A 22,869-nucleotide genomic window follows, 5' to 3' on the forward strand; every position below is an offset into this window, starting at 1 on the left:
CTTCGGGACCCCATGGACTGCAGCCCACCAGGCTTCTCCGTCCATGGGATTTTCCAGGCGAGAGTGCTGGAGTGGGGTGCCACTGCCTTCTCCATTAAGGGAGTGGGATATAGCAAAAAGAGCTTGTTTTTTTGCAGTTAGAGTTCAGTATGATAGTAGAGAATATATTTACTAGTCTTTTGATCTTTAATAAATTAATCTTGTGATTCAGTTTCTATAAAATTCAGCTTACCTACAGGATTATTGTGATTATTAAAATAACAAATGTAAAATAGCAAATGCTCTGTTTTTTGATCCCTGTACTCACACAATTTCTTTTTAACACCTGAATTCTTTTTAACACCTGATGACAGGCAAAGGATTGAGAAGAAGGATTTACTGATCAACAGCACAGGTGAATCTTCTCAAGGTAATCAGACAAAATACAAAAAACTTCAAGGAGAACTTGGTGGCTTGGTGTTTTAGGACAGTTCTCTCATAATGGCTCATCAATGATACAAAAGCAGTATTTGTCTGTCTTTCTTTTTTACTGTCCTTTAAAGGGTGGGCCTATCAGTAGGGTTTTTTTTTTTTTTTTTTTTTAAGTACAAGAAGCATCAACACTCCGTTTGGAAGAGTAACTTATGTGCTAAGAATAAATGGTCTAAGTGTAAGCAACCCGTGTCCATCAACAGATGAATGGATAAAGATGATGTCACACATACACACTCAAGCATAAAAAAGAAGGAAACTTTGCCATTTGCAACAACATGATGAACTTGAAGCATTTTGTGCTTAGTGAAGGAAGTCAGACAGAAGTACAAATACTGTAGATTATCACTCACGTATGGTATCTAAAAAAGAAAAGAAACAAGTAAATATAAAAGAAACAGACTCAGATACAGAGAACAAATCCATGGTTACCAATAGAGAGCTGGCAGGGGAAGGGGAAACAGAGGTAGAGGTTAAGAGGTATAAGTTACAAGGATATATTATACAGCTCAGGGAATATAGCCAATATTGTGAATCACTATAAATAAAAATTGTGAACCTATGTTGTACACCTGAATCTTATATAAGATTGTAAATCAAATACACAATTTGAAAAAAGAAAGATAAGTAAAAACAGTAAATGAGACAAATGTACAAAAGCTGAACACAAATGAACTCGGACATGCGTCAAGGATTTGAGGTGGCTAGTAGCTTATTTTGTGGGCGGAGCACCGCACATGAAAACAAGAATGAACACCAGTTTTGCACCTTTGTTCCTTTGGCTCCTGACCTGCCAAAGCCTGCAGTACTTAACACCCAGACAGATTCTGTTGACAAACCTCACACTTTTTCGATAAAAATCAGAGGTCTGATGCACGAATTCATCAATTTAAGAGAAAATAAGTTTAGATAAGCTGAGCGATTTTTTAAAAATTGAGTTGGTTCCACATTTAGAAGAAATGGCAAGACTGTCCAATTTTTTAACCTGGTGATTTCATTCAGTAATTCGCGGAGATGATGCTACTGTAAAAAACTTGCTGGCTACAAGAGGGTACTTTCTAAGACCTGTAAGAGAAAAGCCTTGATCCTTCTTCAGCCGTGGGGTACTTACAGATTGAACTTACAGCTAAAGCTGCTTCTGAAAGTTCCCCTACGGGACTTTCTTAAATCTAGATCCGTCCCTTACCAACCTGTACCTCCCTCACAGTACATATTCTTAGCTTCTCCAGCTTTCAGCTTCCTAAATCCTCAACATCCCACGAATTAGTCCAATCAAACTCGCCCTTCTTAGACTCCTCCTTATATACACTCCAGGAAAGGCCTCTGAGAAACACGTGGCTAAATTTGTCCTTAATGCCGCTCCGTAATTCGCCTACTCCTCCACCGCCCTTCCTCACCTCCTGTTAGCTCCGCCCCTCCCCATTCTCGCTTTCCCCCTCCGGTCTCCCTCCCCCAGCGCCTGCGCTTGCGCACCTCCAATTCAGGCGCTTTCCCTTTCCTGGCGACCAATCCACTTCCTGCCTCCGGGCCTCTGAATACTCCTCCCCTCCGCTGAGGCCCTGGCTGGAGGTGCAGGTTATGGCTGCCCTGCGAATTGCCTGTCTGAAAAATTAGCTCCTCCCCTTTAGTTGGGCAGCTTGAAGCCGCCGCTGTGTGTGTGGCACCTATCTGAGCATTCACTCGCGATCCTTCGCCCCGGAGCTAAGCTAAGAGCGAGGGAATGCCGGCGGAAGGGAAGCCCGGACTGTTTTCGACCTGGCAATAGTGCGGACAGCTGCTTCCTTTCCGCCGTCCTCCGCCCCGCCCCCACTCTCAGCCTGGCCGCGCTGGTGAGTGGCGGACGGGAGGGCCGGCGGGCGGAGGGAGGAGGGGGAGGTGAGGGAAGGCGGGCCCTCGGCTGCGAGCTAGGTGGGGGGAGGGGAGGGGAGAGCCCGAGCGCTGGAGTTGGTGCTGGGAAACCCGGGGCTAATGTTGACAACAGGCTCGAGGTAAGTCCCGGGGAACCTCCTTTCCCTCCGCTCCAACGACCAGGAGGGAGCGGGGTTGGGAGGCACCGGCCTGGACTCCTACTCCCCCGGGGACCCGTGAGGCTACTCGGCACCCCAGCGCTCCGGGAACGGCGAGCAGGAGACGGACCGCGGGTCCGGCGTCGTTCTCCTCAGACCCCTTTCCTCAGGAGGCTCCCTTCAACGCGGGAGGGAGGCAGGAGAGGCTGTCGAGGGGCTGCCTGCCTCATATGCCCGGGGTGGGCCTCGGGGCCGGAGGCGGGGAGCCCGCCGTGGCGGGGTGAAGAGGTTTGGGGTGTGGAGGAGAGCGAGGGGAGGCTGGGGAGAGCTCTTTGGGAGCCGGGAGGGAAGCGAGGGCGAGGAAATGGGGAGGGTGGGTGTGTGTGGGGGAGGATGTGGAGCCGGGAGACCGGCCGGAGCGTGTCGGGCTCCGGCGGTGAGGGAGTGTGGGGTGCGAAGTTAGGGCTGGGGCAGGGACGGTCCGCGAAGGTGACCGTGGACCCGGGTGGGAAGGGGAGTTGTGGCGAGGAAGCCAGAGGAGCTGAGGCGTGTGGAGCGAGAGCAGGGGGTTGTGGGAGAAGAGGGTGCAGGGGACGGGGTTCGGTGGATCGGAGAGTGGTGGGCAGGCATTCCTGGGTGGACTTCGTTTTAGTCCCATGGGCTGAGAATTCTTCACTTTGCCTTCATCCCGGGCTTCCCGGTCCTCCTGTTGAACTAAAGAGGCGATCGCGGGGTGTTTGGTTGGCGGAGCAGAGCCAGCTTATAAGTTTGAGGGGACAGTCTGGACCGGACCATCGGGTCTCTTGCTCTTTTAGGACTTGCACGCAGTGATGCATCAGACCTGAGGAAAACTCTCCCTCACTTTTCCCCTTTAGCAGAGTTATTAAGTGTTTAGAAGAACTGTACGACTCATGAAAAAAACCATTTTTGAACTCTGGTGGAATTTGTAAAAACTTTGAGTCCTTTTTCCTGAGAACGTTCTTTAAAGTCAGAGACTGGGAGGTAATGCCCTTGTGCTGTTCTGCCCTTAGACCATTTTAAATGAATAACCCAGAATGTAAAGATTAAATATCATTCTTTCACTCTGGAGCATTTTCAGAGCAGTCTCATTGTGATTTCATACATAACCCATATGGTACTTTGCGGATAAATAGCTTTAAAGGGAAACACCCCTTTCTCTGCACTCTCCCAACGGACCATTGAAAGTACCTGTTTTATTAGTAAAGTAGTTTTACTTTCTTCTGGAAGTTCAGGGTATATTTAGAAAACCAAATAAAATATACAGCCCAAGGGCCAGGACGCTATTTTGGGAGCCAGAAAGGTGGTTTTAAAGCATGGCTTCCTTTTTAATAACTGTGTGAATGTAATTATACTGGCTTGTGGGAGCTAATCATATTCCAATTAAAAGATCACTAATTTTTATCTTACAGACTCTATTTAAAAGTTCTAGTTTTTATTTGGAAGACTTGAGGTAAAATATTAAAGCATGAGTTTATTAAAATGTGAAATGGCATTTCACAATATAATTTAATGCTCAGTTTCACATTTGAAATTTGATGTGATACAAATACATACTTAATCTGAATTCTATAGCTTGTATTTTTTACTTGGCTTTTAAAAAATATTTATTTATTTGGTTTCACCAGGTCTTAGTTGGGACATGCAGGATCTTTAACTGCACCATGTGGGATCTTTAGGGATCTTTAGTTGCAACATGTGGAATCTAGTTCCCTGACTAGGGATCCAACCCTAGCCCCCAGAGTCTTAGCCACTGGATCACCAGGGAAGTCCCTACTTGACTGTTTAAGTCTTAGGTTATATAGGGGGAAAGAGCACTGGACAGAGTCTCAACCCAGTTATTAAGCTAGTTGTGTAATCTTGGGCAGTTCACTCAGTGTAAAAATTGAGAATTGGAGTAGTTAAAATCTAGTACTCCTAACTCTAAACAATTCTTATTTTAGGCTTAACTCTTCAGTTTTCTCTGTGAAAGAGAATAAGCATTTGTTGAATGGCTCTCATGCTCTCTTCTAGACTTACAGAAGTTTAAGACGTCTGTAAGAGAGGTGGCAGTATCTCCATCTTACTGATGAATAGACTCAGAGAAGTTACATTGCCCTGTTTCCATAGCTAGCAGGTTGTAGAGTTTGCAAAGTTATAAGTCTGACTGACTTTAAAGCTCATATTATTTTCTCATAGTGCATTGCTACCTTTACATGAACCTTAAAATTTTCATCATATTTTTGTTCATTTAAATTTAGTTTCAGGTGTACTTTGGGTATATGTTTGTAATATAAGGATGAAATGGTTCAAAGAAGATACCACTGCCAAGACTTGAGGGTCTTGTTGAGAACCTTTGCTCTAGAGCAGAATCTAATTCATGAAAGACTTCTGCAGTTTGATATAGAAGACGTTTAAAAGTCTAATATATGAGTACTGTGGAAAATCACAAAAATTTGAGGGACTGTTGTGCTGATAAATGATGATCCTTTATAAATTTGTCAGATTCCAAGTACGTTCCTTAATGTTTTAACAGAGCTTAGTGTCTAATTTTGTCTTCATAAATGAGATATTATAAATTTTGGTACCATTCTTTTTTATATTCTGAGAACTGGTCTTTCCCGTATTAGCTGAAGTGTTGCTTGTTGCAGCTTCACATCAGAAAGTACAAAATCTGTATAAAACTTTTTTTTTTTGCATATAATTATAGATATCCCTAAGTAAGTTTATCTGATTACCTAGGAATTACCTGTCCCCATATCTTTTAGCTAGAATAGGCCAAAAGTTAAAACATAATGTAGAAACTGCTTAACCATCATCAGGGACTCCTTCTACTCTGAGAGATGTAATTCTGATTTGTGTAGTCAGTATCTCTTGTCATGTTTTCTAGCTGCATCCTCTTCAGGATTCTTAATAACTTTGGTTAAGCTCTGTCACTAGCTGTAGAAGCCTTGGTCAAGTTACTTGGTCAGGTCTCTTTTTACTCATTTATTAAATAGGGAAAATAATACTTATCTCATGAAGATTTTATTATTAAATGAAATAATGTATGTAAAATGTTTACTTTGTGAGAAGTAGCTAGTAGCTATTAGTATTCGCTCTTGAAAGTTTGCTTGCCTTAGGGCAGTCAGTTTAGGACAGTGGTGGGTATTGAAACTGTGTGAGAAGTTGATACTAAATTTCCCAGGTAATATAAATATTAACACTGTCTTGCCACATAAATAAGTAGTTATGCTCTTATGTATTTTAATGATTGTTTAAACAGGATTAACAGCCCTTTTTTGTTTAAGTTTCACAAATAGGGTTATCTGAAGCCTTTGGGTGTCATTGTCCAAAAAATGCATAGAACATGGAGGTGGAGGAGAATAAGAATAAAACAGAAAAGGGGAAGGAAGAGGTGGCTGAGATAAGATACAGACTATGACATGTGCCTCCAAAAATCACTGAAAGTGCTTCAGTTGGCTTAGATTGTCTTTCTGTGGTAATATTTTATTAGAGGGCTGAAATAAATGCTTTGTGTTTATAAAATATTTATTACTGCAAATGTTTTGTTTGCTAACATAGTTTTTATTGATGTAATTTAAAACATATATTGAAAATACTTGAGTACTGTGTTTTAGCTTAAAATAAAAAAACCCTCAGTAGTTTAAGTAATTCTATACTTCTTAAATGAAAAGTATTTTGATTTTCTTGTGTACAACTTTCAAATGATTTAGAAGTTAAAACGAAGTATTGTCCATAAAAGAAATGACATGAGAACACTAAGCTCTAAGTAGACACATATTTTTAGAAAAGGAAATCATGAATTTTGGTGGAGAATACATTTTTTGTTCCAGAGTTTATTCCAGTTAACTATATGGAGGCTGTACTATAGACCAGTGCTCTCCAATAGAACTTTCTATAATGATGAAAATGCTCTATATCTGCCCTGTTTGATGTTGTACCCACTAGTGGCATGTGGAGTTGAGCAGTTGGATTATGGATAGTGATGGAGAACTGAATTTCAGATTCTGTTTAATTAATTTACAGTGTAAGTAGCCATGTGTGGCTAGTGTGGTGGTTTTCAGTTTTTTGCCCCCAGGGGAAATTTGGTGATGTCTGAGTAATTTTTGTTTTTTAAAACTGGGGCAATACTGGCATCTACTGTGTAGAAGCAGGGATGCTTCGCTTACAGTTTGTGCAGTGCACACGGTAGCCTTTCCTCCTCCCACCAGAGAACTCTTGCCCACGATGTCAGTACTCTTGAGGCTGGGAAACTCTGGGCTGGTGGCTCTTGTATTGGCAAGTATAGAACAGAATATTTAATTTAGGTATTATTTATAGTAATCATTATGTTTATAGACTAATTTTGACTACTAATAAAGAGATGAAAGGTCTAGTCTAGTTTGGGATAGTTAGCAGTTTTTGTGTTTGATACAGTTAGAGCAATGAGATGAAATTTATTAGTCTTGTCTGTTTTATTAGTTGCTTCGTAGAAGGTAAGAACTCGTTTATGGTCCCACTTAAATACTTGTAATTGAATATTGTATGATGTAGTGTCACCAGCATTTCTTAGTGGTTATGAAGTATGGTGGGTGAAACTGGTTGAAAATGTTCTCAGATAGTACTGAAGTATTTATGATTAAATGATATGTCATTTAATATCACCTGTGAAGTTGATAGTGGTTGAATGTAATGGGTACATGGAGGTTCCTTATATTGTGCTCTCTACTTCTTGTAGAGACTATTTTCTGACTAAAAAGTAGAAAGAAAGTGCTTAGACATAAGCATAACTAATAATGATAGAATATAGGATATGATCAGTGATTTATTTTATCACTGAAATACTATTTGTTTTGTATGCATTTTATTTAATCTCTCACAGTTGCCAAGTTGCATTAATATGTTCCACTTAACAAAGTAGTGTCACATTAGTTAAAAAAAAAAAGTCACTGCAATTATAATGCTGACATTCTTTTACTCTTACAGATTGTCTTGGGTAACATAATGCCAGCTGAGCGTAAAAAGCCAGCAAGTATGGAAGAAAAAGAATCTTCACTAAACAGCAAGGAAAAAGACTGCAGTGAAAGGCGGCCAGTGAGCAGCAGGGAGAAACCAAAAGAGGAGATCAAGCTTACTGCCAAGAAGGAGGTTATTAAGGTCCCTGAAGATAAGAAGAAGAAACTGGAAGAAGATAAAAGAAAAAAAGAAGACAAGGAACGCAAGAAAAAAGAAGAAGAAAAGGTGAAGGCAGAGGAGGAATTAAAGAAAAAAGAGGAAGAAGAAAAAAAGAAACATGAAGAAGAAGAGAGAAAGAAGCAAGAAGAACAGGTGAAACGTCAGCAGGAAGAAGAGGCTGCCCAGTTGAAGTAAGAACATTTATTCTAACTGTTAATGTATAGAAATAGGAAGATTGGAATGTTTTGGAAAAACAGTGATTATTTGAAATAAAATTTGCAAGGTGCAGTTGCTTGAGAGTTGAGAGTATCTCAATTTACTTGTTCTGTTAATTTCACTGACTACAGGCATGATTTCAGTGCTTTAACTCTTGAAATTAAATAATAGTAACCTTTAATAAATATTTTTTTGAGGTGTGGAGCAATTTGAGCTGTTTGTGCTTTTTAGAAAATCTTTTTTTCATGTTATAGTATGTAATCTTTCTAAGTTGAAAATCTTTCTTTTTTGGCCATGCTGTGTGGCTGGCAGGATCTTAGTTCCATGACCAGGGATTGAACCTGGGCCCTGGTGGTGAAAGTCCTAACTATTGGACTGCCAGGGAATTCCCGAAAATCTTCAGTTCTTAATGGCTGCTGTTGAGTTTCTTATATGCCAAACTCTGCAGTTGTATCAGTACCTGTCTTTAAGGCAGTCCTAATGAAGTAAGCTTATTGTTTTGTGAATTAATAAAATGAAGCTTCAAGAGATTAAATGACTTGCCTAAGGTCACAGTAAATAGTTGAGCAGCTGGGATTTGAACCTGGGTTAGGCTGACCTTAAAACCATTGTCTTTAAGTACAATTCCAAAATGCTTCCCTTTTTTATCTTTATGAAAATCTGTTTGTAACCTTGTAAATCTGTGCAAGTGATATAATGAACTGGTGAAAAACGAGGTAGTCCTCTTAGGAAGACTACCAGGATGTAGCAGAAATGACAGTTGATGAACAGTGCATGAGACCTAATCCAGTAGTGCATGGGCTCTTCCCTTTGTATATGTAATTTAAAAAGCTGTTTGCAAATATGAATTTTTATGAATCTCTTGAACAGCTCGGTTACCTACTTACCAAAGTTCTTCAGTAACTATTTTTAATGAGGAACTGGAGTCTTAGGTCTGAAAAGCAATAGTTTTGGAATATTCAGAACTATGATTCTTGAGAATTTCTTGCTTATTTTCTATTTTACTTAAAATAATTGGAAGGATATTTCATTTCACTGTAACTTTTGTTCTCTCACCCTTCTGATACAAAGAGCTTAAAAAAAACAATAGTAACCACAATGCCAACTTTTTATTTGGAACAATTCAAGCATGTAAAAGATAGAATGGAATAAATTAGTATCCCTTCCCATCTACCCAGCATCTGCAATTACCCCTTTTTTTTTCTTGAGTATTCTAAAGCATCATATTATTCACCTGTAAATATATAAATAGGTAAGTATAAATGTTTTCATTGTGTGTGTATATATTCATTATATATTAAAGTATTTTTAGTAAAGATGGTAATTGAGTTGTTGAATGCATGGCAGTAATGAGTTATACTCTCTTAACGAGCACTCTCACTGCTGATTTTGTTTTTGTGTGGCTGGGAGGCTTCAAGGGATTCATGTCCCTGTTCTCAGTGATAGATGTAACTCTTTGTTAGCATATTGTAGCTATTAGTGGAAAAATTGTAGAGTTATAGAGTAACTCAGGGATGGTTATCTTAGAAAGATGAAAATCTGTTTTGTTAGAAATTTATATTTTAAAGTTATATATTTTGGTGTCTCAGAAACCTCAGATTGTCCTCATTCTCCCACTCCTGCCTGAGTTATTTTACTACTTCTGCAGTTTAAACATGTCCCATCTTTCTAGTGGAAACATAAGCAGATTTGATTTTAAATCTTCTCAGGATAAACTGAGTCTGCTAACCTTTTATTAAAGTGCTTTTATCCTATAGTTTTTCTGGTTCCTAAATGAGCTTTTAATTATACTTGAATTTTAAGGCCTAAACTTTTATTAAGAAAGGTACTTTTATTAAGAACGGCTTATTTAATGCTAAAGTATGGAAAATGGTACCTAACTCAAAGCATTTTAATATATTCTTTTGTAATTTTGTTCTTTATTTTTTTGTGGAATTTTTTCCCTGTTTCCCCAGTGCTTTTATTTGGTTTAGGTTTTATATTTTCCCAAACATATTACTTTGTTTTTTTGTATTAAGAATCCTGTTTTATCCATTTATATTTTTCAGCTTTATTGGGTTACAATTGACAAGTAAAAAGTTATATTCATTTAGCTTGCCAGTTGCCAGAATGATTTTTAATCTAGTTATTAAAAATTGCTCCACTCTGCCACTTTTGGTGTTATCAGTAGAATGAGTTCTCATTATCTGGTCATTAATCAGGTGTCTTTAAAGTGATGAAAGGGCCTTTTGCATTTTTTGTTCCTCTTGGATTCTGTTGCTTTTCAAATTTTTCTTTTTTTTTTTGCTTTTCTAATTTTTCATTGGCTTTCACTCTTATGGGATTCATCAGTTATGCTTCAAAATATACAAGGTATCTTACTTACTTGTTTGTTTTTTATATAGAGAGAAAGAGGAATCCCTTCAGCTTCATCAGGAAGCTTGGGAACGACATCAGTTGAGGAAAGAACTTCGTAGCAAAAACCAAAATGCTCCAGACAACCGACCAGAGGAAAATTTCTTTAGCCGACTAGACTCAAGTTTGAAGAAAAATACCGCTTTTGTCAAGAAACTAAAAACTATTACAGAACAACAGAGAGACTCCTTGTCCCATGATTTTAATGGCCTAAATTTAAGCAAATACATTGCAGAGGCTGTCGCTTCTATTGTGGAAGCAAAGCTAAAAATATCTGACGTGAATTGTGCTGTGCACTTATGCTCGCTCTTTCACCAGCGCTATGCCGACTTTGCCCCATCACTTCTTCAGGTTTGGAAAAAACATTTTGAAGCCAGGAAAGAAGAGAAAACACCTAACATTACCAAGTTAAGAACTGATTTGCGTTTCATTGCAGAATTGACAATAGTTGGGATTTTCACTGACAAGGAAGGTCTTTCCTTAATCTATGAACAGCTAAAAAATATTATTAATGCTGATCGGGAATCCCATACTCATGTTTCTGTGGTGATTAGTTTTTGTCGACATTGTGGAGATGATATTGCTGGACTTGTACCAAGGAAAGTAAAGAGTGCTGCAGAGAAGTTTAATTTGAGTTTTCCTCCTAGTGAGATAATTAGTCCAGAGAAACAGCAACCTTTCCAGAATCTTTTAAAAGAATACTTTACGTCTTTGACCAAACATCTGAAAAGGGACCACAGGGAGCTACAGAATACTGAGAGACAAAACAGGTGATTTTCAAACGTTTCTCAGAATTGAAAATTTATTTTGGAGCTCATACTTTAAAAAATGTAAAGTCTTCACGCCACTGAAAGAACTTGTGGAAAAGGGTTTATTACAGGTGATTTCTTAACATTCCAGGAAAATTTCACAGGGTGATAACAGTCTAAGTACTCATGTTTAAATGTGAGTCTTTGATAGATTTTGTTTCTGATTTAATAGAAATTTGGCAAGTATATGATGATTTTTACATTGTGGATTTTTACTGTGATTTAAAAATCTTAATGTTGAGGGATAAGTTTTCTTTTTCTATCACTTTAACTTATCTGCTATTATTTTTGTGTGTGTTTCACTGTTTCTTTTCTATAGCAGGTTTACTTTTGTATTTTAGTTTTATTGATGTCACCATTGATACTCGCTCTTTTCAAGAGAATAAGTCATTCATTAGTGATATTTTAGATCAGAAATTTGGAAAACAGTATACCAAAGTAGCTGTGAAAAAATTCTTTAAATGCAAATATGTAAAGTGCATTTACAGGAGTCTTTCTCCTGGGGACATCCTTTCAAAATTCTAAAGCCTGTGGTGAAGATCCCTGATTTAGGCCACCCTTGATTGTTACAAGATCCTGTAGACTACTCTCTATCATCTGCACCTGCTGCTGCTAAGTCACTTCAGTCGTGTCCGACTCTGTGCGACCCCATAGACGGCAGCCTACCAGGCTCCCCCGTCCTGGGATTCTCCAGGCAAGAACACTGGAGTGGGTTGCCATTGCCTTCTCCTAGAAGGCATCAAAAGGCTAGAAGTTGATGTAGTTGGTGGATATTAGGTAAGTATGGAGGTGTGTATGTGGGGCCGGGCTGAAGGTGTACAGAAAGAAGTCACAAGCGGTAGCCTTTGGCTGAATACTTTGCACCTATTTTAAAGTTCCTGTGTGGGGAGAACACTTACTCTTATAAGCCTGTAGTTGGGGAGGACTGGTTTATGTAGTTACTTCTAGAAGGTGCTTAACTTAGCCACAAAAGACTGCAATAGTGTATGCCAGTTGTTCACTTAGGTAAGGGATAAGATCACAGCAGAGGCTATATGGATAAATCTGTGGTGGCCGAAGCTCACTCAGGTGAGAATTTAAGATGGCAGTGGTGCTCCTTAATGTTTCTTAAAACAATCCTCATTTTTTGCTTTTGAATAGTGAGGACTGTTTTAAACTTTGAAGAGGCAACTTCAGAATGTACTTCTGTAGCCAGTAATGGGTTAATAAAGTAGTGGTCCTCTATTAATAATTTTCACATGTATTAGCTTTCTTAGTTACAATTTACATAGTCATTTTTACAGTCTTTTTCCTTTTCACATATGTTTTACCTAATAACGTCCCAGGTGATTTTGAAAGTATGCTTTGATTTTTTTTTTGGCTACTTTCTAAGGTTTTTTTTTTTAATTAAACTTTGTATTTTGTGTTGGAGTACAGCCGATTAACAGTGTTTTGATAGTTTCAGGTGGACAGCAAAGAGACTCAGCCATACATATACATGTATCCTTTCTACATTTTGTGTTTTTGATTGGCCTCACAGAAGCTTTTAGGGCAGAGTCTATAATGATTTAATCTAGTCATCCTTCCAATGCAAAATGAAATCCATTTTACAGATTATCTGACATAAATTATTCTGAAAACTTCTTGAGCTTAGTGCCCTGAGCCATTGCACTGTTGGACACACCTATTCCTAGCCTGTTTGCTGGGAATTTGGGCTGAAATTTAACTCCTCATAAAATGGTTCCCTTTGATTTACTCATTTTTTCTGGTATAGACAGAATAAAGCTACTCAGAGTGGGGTTCCATGAACTGTTTACCTGTTGCCAGTGAATTAAGTAGAGAAACTGAGACATTTCATTAGACATTTTGATAGCAATTTTTCATTGCCATGATATTGTCATTATATTTTATAGCTGTGCAGTGATTGGAAAGAAAATTATTCCTTTACGACAGATAGTTTGAGAAGCATTGATTGGCATGGGACATGTCTCTTCTTTTACACCATGATGTCTCAAAATATTTGCAGACTGCCAAGGTGTTTCCCTTTGATCTTCTCCAGGCTGAGTATCTCTGGTTCTCTCAATTTGCTGCCTGATTTTCAGTCACTTTGGATGTTTGTTTTTGATGCCTTCTTATCTGCCTATGGCCTACAGTTTTTATAGCTGCAGTCTTTTGACTTTTTGTTATACCTAAAGACATTTCTCAAATGGCATGCTACTGAGTCAGTTCTTCACTTTGAACTGGAGACATAATTTTTTATTCCTGATACAGACTTAACTCTTAAACTTTAGGTACTTTTGGCATATTATGTTAGCCTAATGATAATTGATGGTGTGTGTGTGTGTGGATTTTTTTTTTTTTTCCCATGCCACATGGCTTCTGGCATCTTAGTTCTCTGACCAGAGATTGAAATAGTGGCCCATGGCATTGAAAGCACTGAGTCCTAACCGCTGGCCTGCCAGGGAATTCTCAATGATGTATATATTGTTAATTATACTTATCCACTGGTCACATTTAGATTAGATAAGCAGACCTATTTTTGTTCATGATGAAAGTCACAGAAGAAAATGTTGAACCAGGATACAGTGTTGAGACCACAGCTTCGTGGCCTTTTCCTAGAAACTTACTCATGTTAATACAGAGCTATTGACCTATGGTTGGTTATTAGAGGAGGCTATTTACTAAATGTAAATTGACCTTACCCTGGGAGCAGTTATTTTATCACAGGAACTGTCCAATTATATGTAATTATTTGGGGGATGTGAGAATCTTAATCACAGTGTAGAAAACAATTGGCATATGGCTTAGTAAGTCACTCATGCCTTAGGATAGCTTCAATTTGAAGAACCTTTGTAAGTGAGGATTGAAGTGCCTGACTGAGGAAAGACACGAGGAATTGGATTAATGCAGAGTCCCTACTTGGCCTAATGTTAGTCTCCTTACTTCTAAAAGGGTATGTTATAAAATGTCCAGTTTCCAGAAGTTTCTTTCTGCCAGTCATTATCCAGTAGATGTTTTTAAGTTTTTCTCTTATCATAGGAATAAATCACAGATGGTCATTTTTCTCAGTAAGGTTTCTCTTAGGCATGATAATGCTAGAAATGTAGGTGCCAAGCTAGTGAGTATTTAAGACTCATGTAGTTAAACTACTTTAAGCCTTTATTCACTGTCTTTAATGATGGTTTTAAAAAAAGTGAAATACCCTGTGTTTTCAATCTATGGATTGTAAATGCTCTTGGGCATTCTGGTTAACTTGGGAGATGGCATGGTGCTTAGGGGTTGTGAAGTGTTAGTCTGTACTTATTGAAGTCTATACTTAAAAATCTATTTAACCAATTAAAAAAATAGAGTAATAAAATCTCTCATGTTTTCTTAAAAACACTGTAATGGATGAGTGAAGGCATAACTGAATGAGACCTGTTGAGTCTCAGCTGTTCTTTTCTGCTGTTAGCTATGCTGATATGTATTAGTTACAAGCCCCTGAGGATTTACAGTTGCTGGTCAGCAATGAAATTGATCCTGGGGTTGGGTGAATTCTAGTAAATGTGAATTTATAAGCTTTTTGTACTTGTTAAGTACAAAATCTTATTTTTAAATGCATTTTGGTTAAGTAATTGATTTGAAGAGTTAAAATTAATATTTGCACATTTAAAATATCATCTAATAGTATTTTCCAGTCTAGAATTAATAGTTTTACTTCTTGCCAAGTGTTATTTTTTATTATTTTCAGTGCTCTTACTTTATACACAAAATGCTTTGTACTTTGAGATTTTATTCTCATTGAGATAATATAACCTAGTATTTTTTTGGCATTTAATAAAAATTGGTTGAATAAATGATTTAATTTTATTAGATATAACTTAATTATGTAACAGTTAATTTCTTACAGTATAGTGAAATCATGAATTCAGATATTAAGTCAGAATACTTCAATAATTCTGAAGTGTCTTAATTTCTTTTTTTTTCTCCTTTATTGGTAGGAATGAGGGCACATTTCTCTTTTCAGTACTTGTGAATTATGACCTTCATGATTGCATGCTCAGTTCAACAGCAGTAAATGATTTGATTTAAAGTTTGGGAAGGAAAAAAATGTAGGTAGAATGTAGGCTTTTTCCCATGTTAATGTAACCAGAGAGGTTTCTTTTATTAATGCAAATTCATGAGGCATTACTTTAACAGTGTTGAAACCTGAAAACACATTAACCTGACATTCAGTGGTGTTGCTTTTACCTTTCATATTCTTTCCGGTTAAGTTGTACCTTGCCTTTACAGGAAGATTGTTTATTAAATGAAGTCCAGGGGGTCGCAAAGAGTCGGGCATGACTTAGCGACTGAACAGCAAGTATTAAGCACTATTAAAATGTTATATATCACTGTGCGTTATATTTACAGAGACTTTAGCAATTTTATAAGTGTTTCAAAATTGTTACCTCCTAGATATTTTCTGATTGAGTCAGTGACGTTGATATAGTTGATTAATCACTGGGTACAGTTATGCTTAATAGTTGCTCTATGCTCTTCATATAAGATTATACAACATTCATAACCAACTTCAAAATTGTTACCTCCTAGATATTTTCTAATTCTGAGTCAGTGCCTTTGATATTAGCTGATTAATAAATCTCTGGGGACAGTTATGCTTAACTATTGCTCTACTCTCTTCATGTAAGATTGTTCAACATTCATAACCAGAGTCTAAAATGAAACCACAAGAAAATTCAAGTTCTCGTGAGAATTTGACAGAGTAGTAAAGAAGATGAAAAGTGAAACCTAGTGGTTTTCATGGGTCTGCTTCATGGTTATTTTGTCAAGATTCGGCCATGTGTTCTTTGTTATTTTACATGAGTGGTTAAGGACAAAGCTAAAATAGATTTTCTGTATTCAAGATTTTTTTTTCTCTTTTAATTTGGCTGATAGAAGATTAAACTAATACTTCAAATTTTAAGTTCTTGACTTTGTTACAGTGGACACTGGCTTTTTTTTTTTTCTCATGAAAATACTGTTTTACTTTGATATAGTGCATCAGGTATATGATCTCAGTTGATCCTCACAGTACCCTTCAAAGAAATACCTGTATTTTGAAGGTGATAGTTCAGATTTAGTTATTAAAGACCTTGCCCAGTGTGACTTTGATAGCAAATGACAGAATCAGTTTCTTTCCTATCTCTTCATTCTTTATTTTTCACATCTTCCATAGTACTCATCTTCAACTGCATTTTGTTTAAGGTATCTAATAAACCCATTAGCTACTCAGAACTTCTAAAGTCAAATCCAAATGAAAGAAGGACCCAAAAGAGAATATAAAACCAGCACCTTGGTTTGGGAAGACTTGCCTTTGATATATGCATTTGAGAGACATCCTAATTCAATATATGATATCAAGTGGATAATCTGAGAGGCATTGTAATCCAGGAGTTAAGAGAATGAACTTTGGAGCCAGACTGCTTGGATTCAAGTTTTAGATTTGTCATTTACTCTGTAACTTTGGGCAAGTTACCTCACATCTCTGTGCTTTGGCTTTCTCTTCTGTAAAGTGGGATGACAGCAGCACTGTGTCTCTGATCATCATGTGAATGATGCATATGTGAATGTATGTGTGTAAAGGCGTTTAATAACAGTATCTGGCACATTGTAAGAATCAATGTTAGTTCACTGTTAATAGTATATTGCCTGCTCAGTTCTTCAGAAGGTTTTTCAAATGAGAATATCTCTTTGTGCCTTTTTATGATTCTCAAAATGTGTATGTTAAACTTCTTAAACTTTCATAGCTTATTTTTAAAAATTCATTTTTAAAAACATTATAAAGCAACAGAATAAACACTGTACAAAATAGTAGCATGAAGGCCAGGCAATAACAATAAAAATTTTAAAAATGGAAAAAAATGCATGTCTCAATAAAATTTTTTGAGGCATATGTGGCTTTCCTTATGAGATATATTGCTTGATTCCAGAATGGACTATTTGAGATAGTCAGATTTATAATATTAAATTACTGTTAAATATAATATAAAAAACACTCCAGAAATCAAGGATTGATGTACCTTAGAGGTGCTCCCCAATAGTGATATCTCATATTTTAGGTGCAAGACGTCTACCTTCTTTTTTTTTTTTTACAGCGAATAAGACTTGGAATTAATTTTGTATTCATTGCTTGCTTTTCATATCTTTAAAATAGTACCAGTTCCTCCCTATCATGCAAAGGAACCAGGAGAGGGAATGAACTTGTTTATAATATATTTAACAGTGGTACTTGGTTATCTCCAGTTACGACAAGGATTGGCAAACTATGGCTTTCAGGCCAGATTAGTAATTACATGATGTTCAAATTTCAGTGTCCATAAATAAAGTTTTATTGGAACATAGTCACACTCATTTGTTTACATATTGTCTGCACTGCTTTTGTGCTATGCCATCAGACTTGAGTGTTTGCAGCAAAGACCATATGGTCTGCAAAGCTTAAAATTATTATTTGTCCCTTTGCAGAAAGTTTGCTGACCTCTGATTTATGACAGCCTCAAAAGAATAGTTTTAAGTGCAACTTTCTATAATAGATGTGCTTCTGAAGAGATTGTAATTAAAATGATACACGATGAACCATATTTTCAGCTTGATTTTGCTTAGTGTTATATTCCCATGGAATTGGAATTCACATAAGAAATTTTGGTGAGATTTGCACTGATGTACAGAACATGTACTCTGGTCATATGTGCTGTGTATGTGTAAATCCCTCATACAGGCCTTCTAAAATTTAATTCAACTGAAAAACTTTTCCTGTGGACTTCATGAACTTACAAGAACTGTCTTATATAGTACATTCATTAGAAATTGTTTCATTTAAATTTCATTAGAACTTCTAAATGACGAGGAATTTTGAATTTTCAGGCACCTGCGATGGCTTCGTTCTCTGCTTGAAGTCTGTAGTCTTACTACATGCTGTGGAATTAGATATTAAGGAAATATATTTTAAATAAATGGTCAAGGAAAATGCATATGACTATGTATGGTTTGTATATAACGCATCTCTTCTAATGCCTTTTCGTTGTTGTCCTATACTGCTTTCTGACTGTACAGTGTAAGGTTCTATTAGAAAATCAACCAAAATCTAAGCCGCCTGCTCTCTAGGACTGTTCCTATTAGATAGTAACCTAAACATGTATGAGTTAAGTAGTTAAGTAAATTAGTACTATTAAAAGTTTAATCATGGAATTGAGGTTTTGAGGAGAGCGAGGAGTATCTCCGAAGCTTCAGAGTTTTAACTGGTTGCAGGAGGACTGGAAGAGAATCCCTCTGCCAGTGCAGGAGACGCAAGAGATGTGGGTTCCATCCCTGGCTTGGGAAGATCCCCTGGAGAAGGAAATGGCAACCCACTTCAGTATTCTTGCCTGGAAAATTCTGTGGACAGAGGAGCTGGGCAGGCTACGGTCCATGGAGTTGCAGAGAGACGTGATTGTGTGCATGCATGTGCATACACACACACGCGCGCGTGCGAGGACTGGATAGAAATTGAATGCACGCATTGGGACACCTCATAGAATTCAGCCATTTAATTGACTGCAAAGTCCAGGCAAAAGTTTCAAAGTGAGGTTGATATGGGGAAAAGTGTTCACTTTCTGTTTTGATAAAATAGGCACTACCTTGGTACAGCTTGTATGTCATAAATCTTTAGTGAATATTGTATAACCTAAACTGGATGTGTTTTCTTCAAATGATCAGAATGCCAAATTATTAGAGAAGTAAAGTTCCACATTATGGTATTTTGAGATATTTTTCAATTTTTTTTTAAGCACTGAAATAATTTTGAATCTTAGTTGTCATTAGAGGTTTTGAAATTCCTTGGAACTTATATCCCAAAAAACATAATTTGCTTCTAAATAAACTTTTTTAAAGTTTTTATTAATATTTCTCCCAATAATTGTAGAACATTTTAGAGTACCCTGCTTTTGAGTATTATTTATTCAAATCATTTAATTTTAATGGCTTTTTTAACTTGAAAAATGATGTGACTTCTAATTAAAAGTTCTACCAAGCTCATTTGAAGTAATGTAAGTCATTTTTCATGGCTTGAATATTTTTAAATGCTTGGGTTTTTGCTTTAATTTAAAAAAAATTCATAAAGCTTAATGAAAGGAAAGTCTGATAAATATTTGAAGAGAAAAATTGTTCTTTAATGACAGTGTTATTAGAGGAATACTGTTTAGCCTGGATTATTATGATTAACTGTCTTGGCATTTTACTAATCTGTTTGTAAAATGATATTGTCTAGTGTGTATTTAAATAATAAGAAAATGAGTGAAAAATTCTCAGTTTAGATCCGACTAGGCCAGATGTTGGGGAAAAAAGGATTGAATGTAATGAATTGTAGTTGTTTTTTATATTGATCTATCTTGTATTTGTAAATGGGACCTGATATTCCTAAAAATAGAAAATGTTAATATTTTAAATATTGTAGCATTGAAACAAAAGTTCCTGTTGATGAGAATGGGGGAAGATGGGAAAGTTTAGAAATGTGCCAAATAAACAGAGATAAGTAAGTGTAGGCAAGGATTTTTCTTCATGAAAACTTCATTTTCTATAACTTTTCAGAATATGACAACACAAAAAAAATCCATCTAACTCATTTTCTTCTCTGTTCAGAAGAAAACTCAAAACAAGGAATAAAAATACTTTTATGTATTACTTTTGAAAGTGACTTAATTTACAGTTTATAATTGACTTTTTGAAATTGTATTTGTAATAAGGTTTATAAATTTCATGTCTTACACTACTACATATTTAGTTGTAGAAAAATTGAGTCCAGCTGTAGACATTTCAACCATCTAAGCTAATATAGTAAACTTTTTACTCGACTGTACAACTGAAAATTTTTCATTAGTTTTACATTTCTGTTAATAACTGTGGGCGGTTTATTAGTGAATTGTTGCAAAGTGGAAGAATACTTGTGTCCTCTGCTCCTCAGAGTGGCCTGGCCTTGATTAAGTGGGTTGCTCCAGTGATATTTGTTAAATGACTAAATAAAGAGTGCTTGCATAGTAAATTGAGAATTCACTGTAGGGAAGATGCAGGCTTTTTCAAGATAATCTTGAATCAAATCATTGTGAAAGGTTAAAGGTACTGAGTCTCTAACCTGTTTTTGAAAACCAACTTGTATGTCTGGGGTATATGACTGTAACAAAATACTAAAAATTGATTAGTGGCATACTGTTAAATTTTGTGTTTCTGCAGCATACTTGTTAATCATACTTCATATTTTCTGAAGAACCAGTGTTAAATTTTAATTGCTTAAAAGATTAATTTGTTTAGGTGAATTTGATGATGTAAGTTTTGATTTTCAGATAACATCTTGAAAGTGTTAAGTATTGAACATAGGTTATTAAAGAAGGTTATGCTAATAAGCTTGTTTGATAAAATCAGACAATTCCCAGTATAATAATAGATGATCACATCTGTTTTGATAAGATTGTCAAGATTATTTCATCATTTGTTTATAGGCGTATTCTACATTCTAAAGGGGAGTTAAGTGAAGATAGACATAAACAGTATGAAGAATTTGCTATGTCTTATCAAAAGCTACTGGCAAATTCTCAATCCTTAGCAGACCTTTTGGATGAAAATATGCCAGATCTTCCTCAAGATAAACCAACACCAGAAGGTAAGATATCCTTAAACACTGTGATTTTTTTTTTTTTAGTAAGCATTAATGACGTCTATCTAGTCTTCTCAGATGTATATTATTGAAATTAGATGTTTTGAAATGCCTTTAAAGTTTTTTTTAATGAAGTATTAAGACCTAATAAAAACCTAAATCTACTTAAAATGCTTCTCTGAATGGAAAAGTCTTTGTGCTTAGAGCAGTGAAGCCTTATAATGATAACTTATAATGATATGATGGGTTTCTTTAGATTCTTTTATAATAGATATTCTTAGATTGTATCTAACAGGGGTTGTCTTAAACTGTGTTTGGGACTATATAAAGATTTACTGTATTTCTCAGGTAGGTAATAAGGTGGATTGGACCTTTGGGATACTAATATTTCTATGTTTATTTTTATTTTTAATTTAGTTGTTTTGAATCATGTATTATCATAAATTGTTACTTGCAGTTTTCTTTATAAAACCTTGCAGTTTTATAAGATAAACTTACCATTTTGTACAATGAGTTATTTCTCATATTATTGCAAAGGTGTTCTAAACTTCCTTTTTGGTAGGGCTCCTAATACATTGCCATATTATATTATACCAACTACTTGAGAAGTAAGTTGATAAATGTTAATACATTATTAATTTTAAAACTATCTGAAAATCCTATTGACTTAAAATCTTAAGAGTGAAGTATTTGTAAAGTATCCGTTTATAATACAGGAAAGTATTTTGTATTTTACATCCTCAATAAGAAAATATTCATTGTATACTGTGAAAACATTTATAGTCCTTTGGTATCTTCAGGGAGCTGGTTCCAGGACCTCTGAAGATGCTTGAGTCCCTCATTTAAAATGGCTTAGTATTTGCATATAACCTGCACACATCTTCCCATATACTTTAAATCATCTGTAGATTACTTATACTACCTACTACAGTATAAATGTAAATACTGTGCAACAAAATTAACAAAATTCTGCCATCATTTTATAAAGATATTTTCACTTGGTACAGAATTTAAGGGTGAGGCTTTTTTTTTTCTTTCAGTATTTAAAGATGTTGTTCCACTGTCTTCTTTCATTGTTTCCAGCGAGAAAGCTGCTATCATTCGTGTCTTTGTTCTTTTTAAATGTGTATTTTTTTTTCTGGTTGTTTTAAAATATTATCATCACTGAGTTTAAAGAACTTAATTATGATAATTGCTTTCTGTGGTTTACTTCATGTTTCTTGTGCTTGGGATTTGTTGGGCTTCTTGGGTCTGGGTTTATAATTATCAAATTTAGCAAATCTTGACCTTATTTCTTCAAATATGTATTCTATTCCTCTTCCCCCTTCTATAGGAATTCAAATACCACTACGTTTGAAGTTGTCTTCTCTGTGCTTTAGTATTTTTTTTCCGCCCTGTTTGGTATTGGTTAGTTTCTGTTGCTTAGTTTCTATTGCTGTGTCTTCCAGTTCACTCTTTTTTCCTTTTTTGGTGTCTGATACTCTCATGTAAAGATGTAGAAGCTAGTTATGTTTTCCATGGTCTCCAACATGCTTAGAGTATCTTCTAGTTTATTGAAAATATGAAATATAGTTGTAATAACTGTTTTAATGTCCATGTCTTAATTATATCATTTATATCACTTCTGCATTTATTTGATTGATTAATTGATCTCTATACCTTTGGTAATTTTTCTCCTTTGGTGATATCAATCTTTTAAACATAATCTAGTGGGTCAAAGTGATAAATGCTTTGTTTTATTTAGCATTATTCTGATTAGTACTGAGGTTAGGATCTTTTGATATACTCTTTGACTTATGTGTTCAGAGGGTTTATCCGTTTTTTTCTATTTAGATTTTGGACTTTATTTGCAGAAGCTCTTTATATTATGGATATTAATTCCTTTGTATAAATATTGCCAGTATTGGCTTCTAGTTTGTCCTTTGCTCTTTTTTTTTTTTTTTTTTTGGCCACACAGCGTTGCTTATGGAATCTTACTTCCCCAACCAGGGGTTGAACCTGAGCCCTTGTCAGTGAAAGCTTGGAATCCTAACCACTGAATCACCAGGAAATTCCCTGTTTTTATTTACATTTTTGTTAAAAAGGAATTAAATTTATCAGTCTTTTCTCTTACATTGGTTCAGTGTCCTGTGTTTAAATACGTTTTTTGTAAGGCATATAAGTAATGAGTTAGGGAGCCAGTACTTTATTATTTTTG

The 22,869-nt window shown here is 36.0% G+C and overlaps 1 protein-coding gene across 1 annotated transcript in view; it reads left to right on the plus strand.

Annotated features, from left to right (window-relative positions):
• The first annotated feature begins 2,340 nt into the window (after window positions 1-2,340).
• Window positions 2,341-22,869, plus strand: part of UPF2 (UPF2 regulator of nonsense mediated mRNA decay) — a 96,309-nt gene continuing 75,780 nt past the window's right edge. The window contains exons 1-4 of the mRNA XM_019972912.2: window positions 2,341-2,459; window positions 7,443-7,822; window positions 10,232-11,011; window positions 20,518-20,678. Coding sequence (XP_019828471.1) covers window positions 7,461-7,822; window positions 10,232-11,011; window positions 20,518-20,678 — 1,303 coding nt within the window. The 5' untranslated portion in view covers window positions 2,341-2,459; window positions 7,443-7,460. The remainder of the gene's footprint in view (window positions 2,460-7,442; window positions 7,823-10,231; window positions 11,012-20,517; window positions 20,679-22,869) is intronic.

The sequence above is a fragment of the Bos indicus genome, chromosome 13, assembly GCF_029378745.1.
Source record: "Bos indicus isolate NIAB-ARS_2022 breed Sahiwal x Tharparkar chromosome 13, NIAB-ARS_B.indTharparkar_mat_pri_1.0, whole genome shotgun sequence".
NCBI lineage: Eukaryota > Metazoa > Chordata > Mammalia > Artiodactyla > Bovidae > Bos > Bos indicus.